Raw genomic sequence first — 19,012 nt, 5'->3', positions numbered from 1 at the left:
AGAGAGAGAGAGAGAGAGAGAGAGAGAGAGAGAGAGAGAGAGAGAGAATTTCTAACAGGAGAGTGTTCTCATCTTCCAATTCAATTGCCTATCTTTGTACAAGTTCCTGAAAATGAAATGTCTACATTCTTCAGGGAATTACATCAAAATAACCTTTATAATCTTTATTTCAGACCCTTGAGAAGCTTCTTGAATGGGATGGCAGACATGAAAACTAAAGATAAGCATTTCTTCCTGAGGAGGAGGAGGGTGAAGAATGAATGAGGAGACAGAATGTGGTTCTTTCCATGTGCAGTGCACCGCCCCTTGCTCGGCAGCAGCCTGCGAGCCTGATTCCACCCTTTAGAGAAGCCCTGGGCTCAGTCTAAAGGACCCGCCTGCACACACTCGCAGCTGACTTATTTTCCACTTCCTTGTACAAGAAGTGAATGGCAGCTGTATCTACTCAGCTGACATGTTGACATAGTATGCGTCTGCTTCGAAAAGCATTTATATTGGGGATTTACACAGTGAGGTTTCAAAGAGCACGTAGTTCTCTCAGGTTAAAAGTGGTATTAAATATGGGTTTCTCTTCTGATTTAAATTATATTTTGCATAATTACAAATGATGTATAAAACCAACATCTATATCAGCCAAGAGAAAGATTAAGGTTTTAAAGTATGTTAAGGGAAGTATACAGTATTTTAACATTAATTTCTCTGTTACTGCTGAACCATGGAAGTCAAAATAGAAACACGCAAATAAAAGCCAGTTTTAAAAAAAGCAAAACCAAAAGCCACCACCAACAAAAACTCCCTTTGACCCACTGGACCCTCATGTCCACTCTACTCCTTACGAAGCCTTGACCCACCTGACCCCCATGTCCACTCTATTCCTCACCAAGCCTCAGCCCACTGGAAAGTGGCTTCTTTCCCAAGCTGCCACAGAAAGCACCCTTGTCCAGCTCATGAGTGATGCCCCTGTTTCCAAATTAAAGGGTCACTTGTCTCCTTCAGAACTGAGCTCAGGCACATTGCACTGGGGCCACCATCGCTCCCCCCCACACACAAACACTCCTCTTACTGTTCTAATCTTAGGTTCCCCCAGAGCCCCATCCTCTGGAAAAGTATTCATACATCCTAGGCTTCGGCCCTGCCGTCAGCTCTGTCTGACCCCACCCCCAGATCACCAAAAACACAGGCATATTTGGATCTCCAGTCTTGATATACAACCATCTCTATCCATCTGTGTGTCTGACAGGCTCTTTGACATGTATATGTGTCCTGTGGGGACCCCCTTTGTACCAAGCGAGTGCTCAGAAAGGTTTTCCCACCTTGCTTCCCACAGTATTCTCCCTGTCTACATCTTTAGGTGCTGATTGACGTTTTCCATACTAACATAGATGTATTCTCAAGACAGAGATGCTGTCTTCACTGCTCTATTCCAACACCCAGAGCAAAGACTGGCACAGAAGTAGATATTTTACATCAAGCTAATATGTTTACTAAACATGGAAAATGTCATTTTCTGTGATAAAATTACCCTTTTCAGTAACAGATTTCAACTTCCTACTAGTTAAAAGTATATTTATAAGCTGGGTGTAGTGGTGCCCACCTTAAATCCCAGCACATGGGAGGTAGAGGCAGATGGATCTCTGGGAGTTTAAGACCAGCCTGGTCTACAAAGTGGGTTCCAAAGTGGACTCCAGGCCATCAAAAAACCCATTCTTCCCCAAGTATCTTTAGATGGCTTGATAAGCAGTAGTAGAAAACAAGCACCCAATGAGAGAAATGGGACTTTATGAGAAGGTATCTTTAGGTCATGTGAGACCTGTGAATGGCACTCTTATTTGCCTCAGTTGGTGTGATTTTCTGTCAGGGTCCTAGGGACATAAAGCTGTTGCCATCCCCTTACCCCATCCCCTTTCTCCTGAATGTGGAGGGCCACTTTATCATGGTCTTTTCCCTGAAGACTTCCTTTGTCCTAAAGCTATATATTACATGCTGTCTTGATCAGTCTTTGTCAACTCGACACTAGCTACAGTTAGTGAAGAGGCCTCTATTAGATTGTCTGTAGCTAGTCAGTGGAGCTTGTCTTGATTGGATGTGGGAGGGCCCAGCTCCCTGTGGGCAGTGTCATCCCAGGGCAGGTGGACCTCCCTTGTCTCTGCTTCAGCTCTTGCCTTGGCTTCCCTAATAATGGTCTGTATCACACGAGCCAAATAAACTCTTCTCCACAATGCTTTTGGTCATACCTTTTATCGCAGCAATAGAAAACCAAACCATGACACATGTCCTTCACACACATGGTTGGGCTTATATTTTGTATTCAGATAAATACATGTGGTTGTCCCTGAGATAATCAGATATCACAATAGTTGGGTTATTCATCTACCTAGAGAATATGGTACCTCTACTAGACAGTCTGCTGTTAAATTCAGTGAGCAAAAACCTGCCAACTAGAAGTTAAGCCAGATTTCCCTCAAAGACATCCAGCTACATGCAACTAACAAAGTCCCCGCAGGCACTGGTTCAGGAGTGCCATTGAGTTTTTGTTGTTCATAGGAATAGCATCACCATGGCCTTGGAGTTTGTGTCTGGGTTAGCTATATGAAGTCTACAGGGAAGCCAGGAACTGCTTGTGCAGAATATGCTGTCTCAAAAGCATGAAGACCATGTGACAAGGAGAGTGGGCAAGCTTGCTGTGCACAGCATGTTTGCACAGAAGGAAAAGGAGACAACTGACAGGTACATTGAGAGCTGAAATCACTCTTAAGAAGGCTTGATCGCAGCCTGGCAGCAAATGCACTGCTCTCAAGGTTAGAGGGTTACAGTCTGAATGGACGCTGGTCTATGTGAGAAGGCTTTTGTCTGTTGCTATAGGCTGACATTTTTAAAAAGGGAAGGTTGGTGATTGGTATAGTGAGGTAAAACATCCTCCTGGCCAGTAAGTTTTTTTTTTTTTTTAAATCATTTTTTGGTTAGTTCAGGGATCAGAAGTAATGTCTTTTTGTGAATTGATCTGAGACATGTAATCATCTCCCAGACTGGAGAGACAGGCACTCAGTGGGGTGCAGGAGCATTAGCTTACATGAGAAGGTAGAAACTACACATACTGAACTGCTAAGGTAGAGATGTTGGTGCAGTGCTTGGTGTGTGTGCGTGTAGGAGGGGGTGCTAGTGCATCATGTGAGGAAGTAAGGCTCATGAAGGTGGTCCCACTCTCCTGTAGATTTCTCCTCTAGGAACCCCAATATGTTTTCACAGAGATGATATGGAGACGAAGAGGACCTTTCCTGAATAGGCTGTCAAGGGGAGAGGAGCAACAGCCCAAACTGCCCGAGCATCCTTCCTCCCGAGAATGAAGGCTCTCTGCTTGTACACCTGGGAAGAGAGGGGGCCCACACTGTGTCAGGAGGGATCTCTTCCCACCAACCAACTGCTGTAGGGAAGGGCTTGCAGTCACAGAGAAAGGGGGAAGTGGGGCACAGCAGTACTTCCGCATAGCAGGAACAGAAACTCCAGGGCCAGAGCTGGGCACTCCCAAGACTAAATGTAATCAGTGTGGAGAGTGTTTCCCTCACACCCACCTCAGCACCTACTTACAGACACTGTAATGAAACAGGAGGAACTGGGAAGGACAAGGCCCCTGGGGAGCAGCACAAGGTGAAGACCCAAAGCCAAAGGCACTGAAAAAGTGAAGCCTTTAGTGTTCATAGCAACAATAAAAGCCAATGGTAGTAACCATAGCAACAACAAACATCAAACAAAGCCTAATCCGTGCCCAGATTAACACAAATCTTCACACTAAAGCCCTACATGGTTAAATTCCTATAGCTCTAAGCAAATGACTGCCTTTCAACAATAATATACGAATGATCTATCACAAGAGTAAGGTCTGAAAAGATAAAAACAATCATCAGAACAAGACAGACATGACAAAGATGAAGCTATTAGGGTTTTAGAGAACCGAAGACAAAGTGGAGAAAAGATGGACAGCATTCAGTATCAGACAGGTGACTGCAGAACACACGAAAACCATAAAGTTCACGACAAAAGTGCTAGACATTAAAACCATGCGAGCAGAAATGAAGAGTGTCTTCAATGTACTTATTACTAGGGGAAACAGCTGAAGGAAGAACCGGGCAACTTGAAGTCATAGTAACTGTCAAGTAGCAAGAGAGGAAAGAACTGGCCCACCCGAGGAACTTAACACTGGTGTGCCTGGAAACTGGGAAGGAGAATGAAGAGTCAGCTAAAATAGCTGAAGAATGGTGGGTAAAAATATGTTTAAATTTTGTGATAAAACACAAAGCTGTATATCCAAGAAGCTTAAAACTATTAAGAAAGGCAAATAACTGAACAAACCACCATATCTAGATAAATTGTATATTTTAGAGAGTTAAAATGAGACATAGTCTTAAAGATGGGAGAGGGAAGAAACTCATCACCTGCTACAGAGTAAAGACCTCATGCTGACCCCAACTCTGTCAGTAGGTGGATCTGTGTAAGAAGACAGGATTAGTGACCTCCTAAGATACTCCAGGGCTCTCTACTCTCTCCCTCCTAATGGACCTGAATCAGAACAGAGGTCCTATAAGGACACTTGGGACTGAGGCCGTCTGAGAGGAAGGAAGCAGGTTATATGATGAGGGAATCTGCTACCAGGAGCAGAATGGGTCAAGTTCTTCAGGAAGAATAACATATGACACAGATAAAGACATTAGATCTGTACAAAGTGCACTAGAAATGGAAGGCAAAATCCAATAGCCCTACTATTACTACTACAGCAGCTGTGTAAGGCAGGAACCTCAGCAGGATGCCTAGTGTGCACAGCACAGTACAAACAAAACAGGACACATATGACAAGAGAAAATGAGAAGGAGAAAGTGAAATATGAGGCTATGAAGCTCTCGGGAACAAGGAGTGGTCTATGATTTGAAGATGGATGGAGATTATTAAGCACTAGACAACACCAAAAATAAAAGGAAAGCAAATAACTCAGTAGAGGAGATAAGATGCTTACTAAAATCAGAGGAGACAGGAAGAGAGAGACATGGAAGAGAGGGGCAGCTGATAGGAGACAGCATACTTTAATCCAATTATGCCAGTGCCATTTTAACGTTAGCAGCACAAAAATAACGAAAATGTTTGCTAAAAGACAGACTCCAGATTGGATACAGCTAGTTTGCTTCCTGTTCTGGTAAACACCATGACCAACTTTGTTCCAGAAAGCTAGGGAGGAAAGAATACTTTCAAGCTCATTTTGTGAGGCCAGCCTTAGTCTGACACTGAAGCGAAACAAGGATGACATAAGAACAGAAAATATAGGCTGATATTCCTGAGGAATATCACTTTCTAAATCCTCAACAAGACAGTAGCAAGACAAGTTCAAGATTACATTAAAAGTATCATATACCACAGCCAGGTGAAATTATTCCAGGAATGTAAGGACCATATACACATCAGTAAATGTAATATACCACTTTAAGATAATAATAATTCTATGATTATCTCAATAGATGAAAACATTAGATAAAATTCAATATCCTTTCATAATAAAAATTCTCAGTGAATTGAGTATGTAAGGACTGCTCAAGGATGACTACATAGGATGAACAACGGGGATATCACATCCAACAGCTAAGAGAGCCCAGGTGAATTAATATATATTTTTTAAGTATTGAATTGAGTTTATTCAGGGCATAGGGAGAGGAGTTAAGAGGGTAGCAGAGGCAGAGAAAGGCAGAGAGAAGGAGAGAGCAGAGAAATTGGGGCTGGCCATGGCCACGTGGAAAGGGGGGGGAAGGGAATTGGGAATAAGGGGGCAAGAGTGTAATAGGGTAAGAGAGGAATTAACACTTCTGAAACAGACTTTGAGACAGAGCCCAAACTAGCCTTGAACGCATTATTAACTAGTTATACACATCTGAATTGATGGAGCTAAAGTTCAAATTGTCAGAACATCCCCAAGTAAACAAGATGGTATGTGTATGATAAATAAACTCTGGTCCAAGAAAAAAGCTAGAGACATCAATATGAGTTCACTTTCATTGTGTATGAAGGGATGATTATAATCAGATGTGTATGCATGGCCTAAGACATGTATATCATCTACCTGTCTACCAACATTCTAGAATCAAGAATATCCCAGTAGTAACTTAGTACTCAGCACTTAGACTTTCTTTTCCAGGTACCATGTAGAATGGAGGAATCTTGAGAAAATGTCTGATTATATTTCTGCTTGGCAGTGAAGCTCTGAGATGAAAACCTACAAAGAAAAAGGTGTTCAGAAAGCAGAGAGGTACAGGGCACACCCGAGGAAGCCAGGGGCCAGTCTCAAAGAGTCTTCTGAAGCCGGTCAAAACCACCATCTAAACAGTAATGGTCACAACAGTACTTTATCATCCAAAGTATAAAATAAATATGCACGAATCTATGTTTTATAAACAATAGCTGAATAAATGGGGGAAGTGACCAACTTTATTTAGAGAATTCTTAGTATTCATTGTAGATATACCTCCACAGAGGGCATGGAGCTGAACTGTATCTTCCTCTTGCCTTGAGAGAATACTGGACTTAATGAATCCCTTTCAGGGGATAAAGTGTGAAAAGTGAAGACTGGAAACTGCAGTGACTACCAAGCCTATCAAGCTCTGCCTAGGTCACCAAGTACACATCAGGAGAGATGCTCATCTGGGTCTCGGGTACAGTGCTGCCATAAGCTTAGGATGGAGCGAGCATCACCACAAAATCCCACTAGCACAGGGGAATGGTCAGAAAAATACCAAACACAAATGGAGGAACAATTCTGAAATATTCAGACAAGTCATGACAAAAGGGGAAAGACAGAAGCTACCACAGCCCAGAAGGTGCCTCAGGGTTGTGACATCTCCAAAGTAGGTCTTGAATATCTATGGAAAAACAACGTTTGCAGGGATGACTTCTAATGGATCCTTCATGATGATATTGGAGAGCATTAAATGAGGAAGATATACAATATGATACTATTCTTACAAATTTTCTGTAAATCTGTATTAATCCAAAACAAAGATTTATAAAGAACATCATTGTGTTCATAAATTTAGGTAGCCCTGAAGAATTCTGAAGATACTCTACTCAAGGTAGAGTCTTAAAAGAAAAAAACATTTAAAGCTATATATACCTACAGGCAGACAATGATAAATCTATTAATAGAGAGGGAGAATTGTACAGAGAAAAAGGCCCAAAGTAGACACTAAGATGCTACTATAGGAGAGCAGTTAATTCTTAGTGTTACGCTCAGGGGATATTTTCTTTTTTCTTTGTATTTTTTACAGTGAACAGATATGAGAGAAAATTTTTTATAGTATATATTTTAAAAATTATTTTGGTGCCTTACAGTAATATGACCTCAAATTGTTCCATAATATGTTATACCATGTGTTATAAATGAAAGGGTCTTGTAGTCATATGCACATTTGGTATGTTAGGTCTCTTCTGGAGACTCATAATGTCTGGGAAGATGTCAAAAGTTTTGGGAAGTCAACTAATTAAGGAACTTTGTTTATCTTAAACAGCATTTTCTAAAACCATCTGACTACCGAATTTACACTTTCTCAAAACAACTTACTATTTCAGGAGCTACTAGGATGACATGGAATATAACACATGTTGGGGAAATGTGTTTTAGAATCTCTCACCAGTTTTTAAGGAAAGAAACAGCTGCTTTTAGAGATTTCTTATGTTGATTTAGCAAAGGATGAAAATGCTTTGACTGTCTCCAAAATCTATGTGTATCTTGCCTCATATGACTTCTTGATTCCTTTTGTTCTTCGTAGCACCCAACAAAGAATACTACTGTATTTTCTCCAAATGTAAGGTCCTATCTTCTCAACTAGCATTTAATAACTTGCTTTCCCGGCATCTCTGAGATGTGTTTTCTTCTGTTCATCGCTCTATCCACCCATCCAGCACCTTTGCTGAGAGCATCCTATGCTCTAGGTACACGATGGCCAACACACTCATGAGGAGAGAGATCACTAACAATGGGGCAATTGGCAAAGACTCTACTAACCATCTTCTTCAGCCTCTTTTCCTCTCGTTTTCTCTCCAGCTGGGCTTCTTTTTCTTCTGCATCCTTCTTTTGGCGTTCTTCCTCTTGGGCCTTTAACTGAGCCTGAACGAAATCAGAAGACATAAAACTCAGACTCCTTCCTCTGAGTAGGAAATGAGTAGGTGTTTGGTCCTGAGGCAGCAAAGTATCTACCAAATGCCTGTCCTCCTGGACTATGTATGCATTTTGTGACAGGAAGGAAAGACTGAACCAGCATGTTCTATAACTTAGGGGTCTCTCTGAAAGGACCTTCTCCTGCCCATGAATATAGCCAGTCTACTTTCATGATAAAGTGACTATTTTCAGTTCTTACTTTCACTTGTGAAATAGGAAGTCTGATGTGAGGAAACCCGGTTAGCCGACCCGAAACAGAATTGTTATTTTTCTCTTATAGATGCAAAATTTCCTTCTGACAGTCTAGGTCAAATGTTGGGGGATAAGAACTACTGTCCTTTCGGAAGTCATTGGGTCAACATACAATCAATATACAATGTATCGACATACAGAATGCTAATTTTGGTTACCTGGGAACCTTCCAATCGGCTAGCTGCCATTCACTTTTGTAACATTTCCTTTCTGCTCTGCTAATGATGTAGAGTGAAACATTTCTTATTTTCCTAAAACTGAATTCAGAGGGGTAGGCCACAGCTGTTCTGAAGTTGCTCTAACTCTACTGTCTCAGAAGGCATGGACACATAAGGTTCCAGGTTTTGAAATCTGAACAAATCGCTTTTCTTGCCTCCGTTTGCATTCTGAATTTATTACCAATTTGTCTTCTTCTTGTTTTTTCTTCCTTTCTGCCAAGATCTGCCTACGTTCAGCTCGTTGAATTGCTCTCTCTTCCATGGCTAAAAAATAGTAACATAGTCCCAATATAAAAAAAATTATGAAGCACTCTGTAAAATAATGTCTCCATATTATAGTCACATTTAGAGTTACCATTACGGTTTTCTTGTAAGTTGAAACTTCTGACATATGGAACTTATTTAATTTAACAAGTTAAAGATCTAACATCAACAACGATGAACAATATATATGCCCATTACATTTCTGTTCATATTTCTTTAGAATATATTTTTATTGAAATATATTCATTGTCCTATATATTAAATAGGACAGTGTTCCTGGATGGTGGACTTTTAGTATATGAAACCCAGAAGCCAGAATTTTAATACATTGCTGATGAACACACACACACACACACACACACACACACACACACACACACACACAAATGTAACTACAGCTAACGAGCACTTGGAGAGTAGAAAAATTCCTTAAATTTCCTTAAAAGTCACTTATGTGCGGCTACTCATTTTTCTGAAGTCATTGTCCATGCATCTGTAAGGGTCATGGGGAATATATTTCAGTGTAGTGTAAGACCCAGGCACCCAGATGGGCCGGGAATGGAAGTGAACCAGGCATTTGGAGAACTGGCATCAGAATGATTTTGAGTGTCAGACTCCTGTTCTTGACAGTTTATTAAATATCGATCCAAAAGAAACAAATGTGCAAGATGGTCTGATAATATGACTGTACTCGGGCAGGGCTGGCCCAGGAAGGGGCACGGGCCTCAGGAGCATCGAGTTCTGCTCACAAAGCCAGCCAGCCCACTGGTACTTTCAGTTCCTTGGGTCGTGTTACAGAGGAAAGAAGTTAAGTCCAAGTTTTAAGAATTAATAAACAAAAACCTCAGCAAGCTATTTCTTACAGCTCTGAACTGTCTGCTTTGCCTCAGAGGATTAGCGGTGCTAGCATAGATGCCAGGGAGACTGTCCTTAAGGAGGAGAAATAGACTAGAGATTAAAGTGAAGAGCCGGAGAAGCAGAGGCTGGGAATACAGCTCTCCCCATCTCTTCTAGATTGAATCATTAAAGTCTACTTAAGAAATAGACTGGGATTCTGAAATAGCTAAGTCATTGATCAAACAATAATTTCAAAAACTTATCACAATGAACTGGACATTTCCTGATCAGCCTTAGTGGTAGGCAAGGACAGCATTAGCTGCTGCCCTGCCAGATGGCTGGTATATAGCCAGTCAATCTCTTCACTGACAGAACTGACTAGATACACAATGTCCTTCAGATGTCATTAGTTCTTGCCAGGGCAGCAATTTTACGATAAGTTTAAAAACCTCAGATTTACAGAAATCTATTATCAAAGAACTCACCACCATGTGTATACACACACACACACACACACACACACACACACACACACACACACGAGCAGCTATGTGATAAACTCAATTAGCAGAATTACAAGGTGGGTCCTGAGGAATGCCTCTGTCTTGAAGCATTAGTTTTTAAATATAAAGAGTTCTATATGCATCTAAAATACTAACAAACTACCTGGTTTATATATCTCATTACCAAAATGTTACTATTAAAATATAATGTGTCATAAAGTTACAGAATAACAGGACTTGAATTACTATCAACTCATCGGTATTTTGGCATTGATGACATATAATGGCAGATGAACTTTATCAATGTTTATTTAGCCTTAGCTGCTACTCAGGGTTTTCATTTGTGTAATGCTCCCTTCTCCCCCACAATGCAAATATCAAATTAGAGGAAAAACGATGGACCTTTCATAATTCTCTCCCACCCCACCACCTCTCTGTGTGTGAGTGTGTGTGTGTGTATGTGTATGTGTGTTGCATGTACATGTGCATATACTCATGTACATGTTAGTTATGGGAAGGCCATAAAAGTTGGTAGAAGGGGAAGGAGAAAGAGTAGTGGAGGCTCCCTGGTACACTCCACTCCTCCCATGGCTATAAATCTTGGATCTTCCCTAGGCTCTACCAAGTGTCAAGTGCTGTGAGCACCCAGCCCAGACACACACTACTCCAGTGGGAAAGTCAACTGTCATGGAAACCATTGAGACAGTCTTGCCTTTCAGTAAGGGATGGGGTGCTGTAGGCTGCTTCAGGGTCCTTCTGGATGCAGAAAGGGGCTTCCTGCCATCAGTTCTACTATCTTCATACCTAGGGGATAGAACAGATGAAGTGAAAGAAAATAAGGAGAAAAAGACAAGAAAGATAATTGTGATCAGTAACTAGATTCCTTCAAAGCCTTTATAGCTGAGAAACTCAAAGCACTATACTGAATTCAATGTAATTACCAGTTAACAAGTTATTGTACCCAGACTGAAGTCTGTATAAGGACGACCCCACCCTCATAAATTTCTCTCCTTAACAATCTTTCATCGCATGCACGGGGGATGTGTCAAGCACATGTGGAACCATCTTAAGGACTTTTGAGAGACTTAGACTCCCATTCTAAGTCTGAAGATGGATAGTTTTATTGTAAACAACTGAAAATTCAAGTGAGTCAATGAGCCAGCCCTGGGGCTGGTCTTGGGGGCCAAGCTGTCTGCCCTGGTTTCTCAGCATTAAACAATCAGAAACTCAAAAGCTTAGTTAGAACAGGTATTTTTCTCTTTTCTTACATAATTCCAGCGTTCGTCTCACAACCACCCAGGGCTCACTGTATAATGGTACCCGCCTAGCGGCCATGGCTCACTGTATAATGGTACCCGCCTAGCGGCCGTGGCTTTATCTCTGTACACCTGACATGTCAGCATACATGAGATCCTGGCTTTGTGAGCATACAGGAGGCCAAGCAAAGCTACTGAGCTTAAAGGAAAACCCTCCAAACACAGTGCTCTGACCCTGCTGACATACTTCAGAAGCCTCTGGCAGGTGCCCTGCAGGTCCTTTGCTCCTCTGGGGTTTGATTGAAGGCAGTTCTGTCCTTCTGTGACTGCTGGGGCTCGCTCAGCTGCCCACCGGGCCTCAGCCAACCGCTGGTTTTCCTTCAGCTTCTGAATGGTTTTCTGCTGTTCCTCAAGTTTCTTCTTTTGCTTCTCAATCAGCTGTTGCTGGTACACATGGCGACGGTGGAAATGCCCCACGCAAGCAGCTTCTGCATCCTGGCTCCTGGTCCCAGGCCTTTCACAGCTACCAGGCTGGTCAGAGGTCTCAGCTGCTGCAGTCTTGCACTGCTCTGTGCCAGGTGTGCTCCCAGAGACATCTCGGAGAGGACCCTGAAAATTACCCTCGGTTGTTCTTTCTGGGAAATGGCTGAGTGTACAACCACTGCTCTCCACAAGTGGCCTTTCCCACAAAGGGGACACGATAGTGACCTAGGGGAAAAGATGATATTCTAACTCAACCACTGATGAGACGAGATCCTGCCATGCTCTCACTGGTATTGTTCTGTTCTGGGGAACAGCTATGCTGCACCTCAGCTAGAGGTGCCCTTCTCCAGGCCTGAGTGTCTCAGACACCATCAGTCTTGGCATGCTGAGCCAATCAGAATGCACAACTGGGATTACCTTCAGGAGTAAATGGGAAAAGTAGTCAGAGCTGTGACAGCTGCTGTCAGGGCCAAGGCATCCTTCTTTTGGTTTTTGGAGACAGCATTTCATACAGCTCAGACTGTCCTGGAATTAATGACCTTCCTGCTTCCCCTTGCCAACATGCCAGGGTTATACAGGCATGCACCATCATGCCCGGCCTTTCCTTATGAATTTCTATGGTTTATTTTATAACCAAGCAATTTTATTTTTTATAATTTTTCTTTTTTTATTAGATAAAATTAAAATATCTAATTTTTAAAATTAGATATATTTTTTATTTACATTTTAAATGTTATCCCCTTTCCTGGTTTCTCCTCTGAAAAGCCCTTATCCCCTCCCTCTTCCCCCTAAATTTTTTTTAATGTAAAAATTGACTAAATTTTGTGGAAATCTGAAAAATTTTCCGCAAAGATGTTTGAAAACTTCCTTCTTCACTTTACATACTTGGAAGCTTTTAAAATCTAAATATGTATGTTATGTATGTATGTATGTATATTGTACAGTAATTTTTTGTTTTGGAGAGGAAAATTATTTTGCTGACTTTTTTTTCATTTAAATGTAACAACAGTAAGAACTTAATAAGAAAAAAAGGTTTCTTTCAGCTATTTCTTAAGATGCAATAGTTCTGTTATTTGAAGGTCTGTCCTGCCTCTACTAAATTCAGCCTTAAATGAAGTGCAGATGTAAGCTTATTTCAGCATCCAAGTCTGATTTAGAGTCTAGTCTCCAGCTCTTCCCCAACTATCTGTTCTGGGAAATTATCTGGAAATCCAGAACTAGGCAAATATCTGTACTACCTAAGAACAAGTGTATTAAATAGCTTGTATTAGCATACAACAGAATAACTTTCAAAGATGTAAATTTCATTTATAGACAGGATTCATACTTAGTGACAAAGTATCTGAATGAGAAGGAAAAAAATCATTCCTAACCATCAAAATTATTTTGGCCAAAATTCATGTCATGTTAGTATGTCTCCTCTAGAATGTTTGAGTCATGAGCTCAGATCTGATCAGCTACCAGTTCTGCCATGTGCAACAGCATAAGCAGGGAAAACCCAGTATCAGAGCTTTTAGCACTAACAGCAAGCTGTCCTTAGGTACTCAAAAATATATTTCATGATGATAGAAATGCTCTCCAAGACCTAGCTGGAGAGATGTGATACATGCGAACTCTGACATGTTCAAGACTTTTTAAAATAACCTTTTATTTTAAAAATGTCAGAGGACACTGACTCATGAGAACACCTGCTTATGTAATTTTGCATCAAGCAGAGTAGATGTTTTAGACTCTTTTAAACCTTGTGGTAATGACAAGCTATTAACCCAGCAAGACTATGTAAAAGCCTTGAGTATAGCAAAAAAGGTTTCTTTTGGATCATGGTAACTTCTAAAGGTAAAACCAGGAAAGTCAAACCAAAGCTTCCGGGTACAGTTTGTACTCACAGGAAAAGGTCAGCACAGCCTGGCTGAATCAGAAGAAACCACCTATTAGGTAACTTATAATTCCAAAAATTTTCAAGGTATAACATGTTCATTCTTGGCACATGAATTCCAATGACTATATAATTACTTAGCATCTAACTAAAGACTCTGTATTTTCATTTATTCATGTTTTACTGTACATCCAGAAAAGATGGTGTTTATTTTGTGAGCTACAAGGACTATTTTAGTCCCTTGGTGGTTTTTTTTCCATAAAATTATTTGCTTGATAAAACTATTTTTTCAGATACTTAGAGGCTTTTTTTCTGAAATGTAAACATATATAGATATGTATGCATATTATACAGTAAATGTTTTGTTTTGGACAAGAAAAATATTTTCTGCTGACTTTTTTCATTTAAAGGTAACAACAGTAGAACTTGGGGCTGGGGAGGTCCCATTCAGCTATTTCTTAAGCTATAAATCTTTTCTGGGTCTCAATAGAGACAAAATTATCTAGCTGATATAAAGGTAGATTAAAGGCCTGGGAAGGGCCTGGAACATTACATAAGCACCAATAAGCATTCTTATGATCCTTCTTTGCTGAGAGACTACACTAGACGAAAGCTTGCAGTAATCAGGGTATAAAGCAAGGCTGAGACCCTCAGGTGCCCAATTTAATTTTATGTGTCTGAGTTAAGTACTTAATGGCACTATGAGTGGGGTGGAGGCAGAGATCTATCCTAAGGCTTTCTAACAAGACAAGTGCAACAAGCAAGAAGAACTATTAGGAGTGACCTCATAAAAAAGGAACAGCTGGGCACAGCACCAAACTCCAGAACCAAATCAAGAAGGCAAATGACCAAGTGGACAAAAAGTCTGTAGCACACATAATAATGTAAGCATCAATAGTCCTAAAAATATAAAGGGCTAAGTGACCTATGCCCGCCTTTCTATATCCACATCTATTTGTATATATAGCTAATGTAAGAATGTTTCACCTCACTAGCAATAAAAAGGCAAATGATAAAGAAACTATAAGATAAAAACAGAACATACATTCTGTCTTAAAATAGTTACCTAAAGTAAAGCATCATGTATGTATGCAAAGACTTAGCTACTATTGGGATGTTTGGTGAAACAGTGTTTGAAATAGTGCAAATTGAGAATATAAATTTCAGCTACCCATAAGTTAAACAACTTGTAGCTTAGGTTTACTATAGCATGTCATGTAGGCATTACAAAATGATAGCAGAGAACTGTAGATCATAATAACCAGAGTAGGTATCAGATCCACCTGAAGAACTAAATTACTAGTGTCCCATTCCCAGAAATTCTGATTAGGAGATCCAGGTCTGAGAAATACTTTTAATGAAGAACTATGGCTAAGGTATATTTCATAACATAAAAATGACCATGTTCTATTTAGAAAATTCAAAAGATATTTATAGAAAAGCAAAATAGTTTTAAAAAACAAACAACCCACAATAGAACAGCCTTACATAATACCACATGTGGGAAGTAAGGCAAGAGGATCAGGAGTTCAAGTCCAGCCTTTGCTACAGAGTGTAGTTTAGGCCAGCTTGCACTATATGAGGCCCTGTCTCAAACAAACAAAACAAAACAAAAGCCTAGCCCTCCTTTTCCTGATGATGGCAGGCTAGCTTCTTCAGTGACTTGGTTGAGGGGAATTTAAAGCAAAATAAACTATTAACAATAAGAAATTTATATATGCCTAAATTGGGAAAAGAATAGATAGTTTTACTTCCATGTAACTAGTGGTTAACTCCAGATGATGGAATTATATAGGTTTTGTTGTTTATTGAGACACGGTCTCATTACATAGCCCAGACTGGCCTTGAACTTATTAAAAACCCCAGGCTGACTTGGCAATTGCAATTACAGGTATATATCATCACCACTGGCTTCAAAAAACAATTCTTGGTGATTTTCTTCTACCAAACTGTCACAATTAGTATGGACAATTTTTTTTTTATTAGAAAAACACATTTAAAACTCCATTGTGTCACAAGTTTATCCAAAAAGGACATGAGTGAAGGCCACCTGGGGCTCAAGAGTTGTCAGCAGCACTTTACCCATCTCCATCCAAAGGTCTTCCACTTAGCTCTGACACATCCCTTTCTGTATCATGTCCTTACTAACTTCCAGCTAGCCCAACACTGACATATAACTACTGAAAAAAGAGATGCGGTCAAGAAAATAATCACACTGTGGGTGGTAACCTCTGTACACTGTAGCAGCCCTAACCCTTGGATAACTGAAGAAGGGACTCTGACTGCAGACGTTATACAAGTGTGAAGCTCAGAGGCAAGTCCATGGTAAACATGAAACCCAAACAAAGGGAACAGTGTACCTCTCCACTTCCTACCGGTGGGTCCACCACAGCTGCTGCCTCAGCAACAAGACCGATACCTGTTGACCCCTTAGAACTGAGCTTGCCGAGGGAGGCTGCCTTCAGCAGCTCATCCATTTTCTTCCTAGTTTGCTCCTTCGCGAGAGCCAGCTCCCTCTTGATAACTTCCGAACCATGCCAACGCTGCCATTCACCAAAGCAGTATCGAAGAACGTGTTTCCGGTTAAACTCAGTAGCCAGCTGTTGTTTTCTAAGAGACAATGCACTTTCATTAAAACAAAGAAGCCAATGATAGTGTTAGTTGATAATACAAATGAGACATAAGGTCAAACAGGTTTCTGAAATGCTTCATCTTATCATAGTACATTAAACTAAATAAGATAAAGCAAAATAAAATATTAACAATAACACATTTATATATGTCTCAGTAGGGAAATAACTACATTCCTCAGAGCAGACACTCATCAAAGGCATCAATAACTAAGCATTACCTCCAAGAAGAAAACACAATTGTACTGTTCTACTTTCCCAATAAAACATATTCAATTTTATTATGTATACACATAGCTATTTTGAAAAGAAGAATGCATTAGGGAAAGAGAGATTCAGGTAAGGGTGGAAATCTAAGGCAGGTAGTTAAAAGAAAACTCAATAGCCTAACCATATCATTACTAAATAGTGCCAATAATTAAGACTTACTAAAGACTAAGTGGACCTCTGAAGATGATCTTGCTACAGATATGGTTAGGGAGAGAAGCACTGAAGCGAACTCATTTACCAAAGCCCTGACCTAGTAAGTGACTTTGTTTGACACATGTGATGGACACAGGCAGGGTCCAGCTCTGATGGCGCTCATTCATCACCTAAGAGCGAGCTCCTTTTGGCTCCGGAAGCTTCATAAGCATCGGTGAAGCTGGCTGGTTGGAGTTAGGAGTGGACATCATTGTACACCCTCATGGGAATCTTCCCCAGGAGACATCGTAGTGGAAGCTGGTCAAGAACTGAAACCTTGGAGCTGAGGAGAAGGCTCAGTGGGTAAAGCATTTGCCACATACCTGTAGGGTCTGTGGTTCAGATCCCAGAACCCATGTAAGTACCAGGTAGGTGTGGCAGCCTGTCTGTAATCTCAAAACACAGGAAATGGAAAGGAGGAATCTCTAAAACAAGCTGGCTAGCCGGACTAGCAGAGCTCTAGCTTCAGCAAGAGACCTTGACTTAATATATAAGATAGAGAGCAAGCTAAGACACATGAAAGCAATCTTAGGCTTCTATCTGCACACATGTGAACATCACATATGCAGGTACCAAGCGAGTGCATGTGCGCACATGTACACACACACACACACACACACACACACACACACACACACACACACACGGAATACAAGACTAGAGGTTTCTTGTATCTACCTCCTATCGCAGGGATGGCTATTACTGTAACCCTGGAAATTATTATTTGATTGATTATGTGGAACTGGGTATCTACATGGAGACAAAATCTAATATCATTTATTTGCCTTCTTGATTTTTGCTTGTAAACATAATAAGTTCTTCATAGCCCTTTGCTGTTAAACATTATATATATGCACTCTAGGGCCCTATCAAGAAAATCATAATCATTTAAGTCAGTGAGTATGGAGAACATTTTTCTATAGACTTTTAAAAAGAAGAGGGTGTCAGATCTCCCTGGAACTGGAATTACAAAAGGCTGTGACTCCCACTTGTACATACCCCAAACTGAATTCAGGGACATCTGGAGGTGCAAGAGCATCAAGTGCTTTTAACTGATGAGCCATCTCTCTAGCCCTATTTCTATAGTTTTTTTAAAAAAATGTTTACATGGCTTTTGACCTTTTCTGGTTAACTACAGTGAAAAATGTTACAATATAACTTAATATAGAAGTTTACGTGTAATCTCAAATGAAACAAAAGTATATATAAGTGAGACAAAGTTTCACCAGATAGTATTTATCCTTGCTATCAGAAATGCACTGCTATGTCTGTCCTAATACAGCCTTGAGACACAAGCAACACGGCTGCCATGGTTTCAACACACCTTCCAAAACTGTGGAGACTGAACTCCTACTGTAACAATACAAAGAACTGGGGCCTCGAAAAGGTAATTAAGGAGCTGGGGGCTGAGGCTCAGAGTTACCTATCAGACCAAAAAAATAAATACACTAACTAATGAGGTCATGAAAGCCCCCAGGAAGACCAGTGCTCTTATCCTGGAGGTGGGTTACCAATGAGAACAGTGAGGTCCCAGTTCCTATCTGTCCAGTGTGGGCTTCTTTGCCCTTGCCATGTCAGAACTATGATCTGGATTTCTAAGCCCCAAGAACTAGGAACCAAATAAACTTCTATTGTACATAAATTATTCAGCCTATGATACTCTGCTACAGCAGCAGAAAAAGCGACCAGGACATCTTCCAACAGCATATATCATTATATTTAATTGATCTTTATAATTCTTTGATGATGGTTTACAAATATTCGGTGACTGGCATCTAGCTTCTATAGTAAAAGTACACTGCGGGTGATAATAAATATGCATGCATCTATAATGGAACTAAGTATCTAACGAGACTGAGTCTGATACAATTTTAGAAGAGGCAGTAAGTAGCAGGCGAAAAAAGTAAGCTGTAAAAGTAGGGAGACAAACAAAAAGTCTCTAGTTTTCTCCAGTGAGGAAAATTCATAAATTTTAGGATAGAAGATGCATGTTGCTGAGTCTGATTAACGTGACATCCAGTTTACATCAGTCTTCTCAAGGAT

The 19,012-nt window shown here is 40.5% G+C and overlaps 1 protein-coding gene across 1 annotated transcript in view; it reads right to left on the bottom strand.

Moving 5' to 3' along the window:
- Ccdc191 (coiled-coil domain containing 191) overlaps positions 1–19,012 on the bottom strand; it is a 70,856-nt gene that overhangs the window by 8,148 nt on the left and 43,696 nt on the right. Inside the window, exons 9-13 of the mRNA XM_029544334.1 lie at positions 16,238–16,487; positions 11,766–12,226; positions 10,975–11,066; positions 8,840–8,922; positions 8,036–8,137 (exon numbers count right to left, since the gene is read on the bottom strand). Coding sequence (XP_029400194.1) covers positions 8,036–8,137; positions 8,840–8,922; positions 10,975–11,066; positions 11,766–12,226; positions 16,238–16,487 — 988 coding nt within the window. The remainder of the gene's footprint in view (positions 1–8,035; positions 8,138–8,839; positions 8,923–10,974; positions 11,067–11,765; positions 12,227–16,237; positions 16,488–19,012) is intronic.

This window comes from Mus pahari, chromosome 12 (assembly GCF_900095145.1).
Source record: "Mus pahari chromosome 12, PAHARI_EIJ_v1.1, whole genome shotgun sequence".
In the NCBI taxonomy this organism is placed as follows: domain Eukaryota; kingdom Metazoa; phylum Chordata; class Mammalia; order Rodentia; family Muridae; genus Mus; species Mus pahari.
The sequence above is the reverse complement of the archived record's forward strand: the minus strand, read 5'-3'. Positions and strand labels throughout refer to the sequence as shown.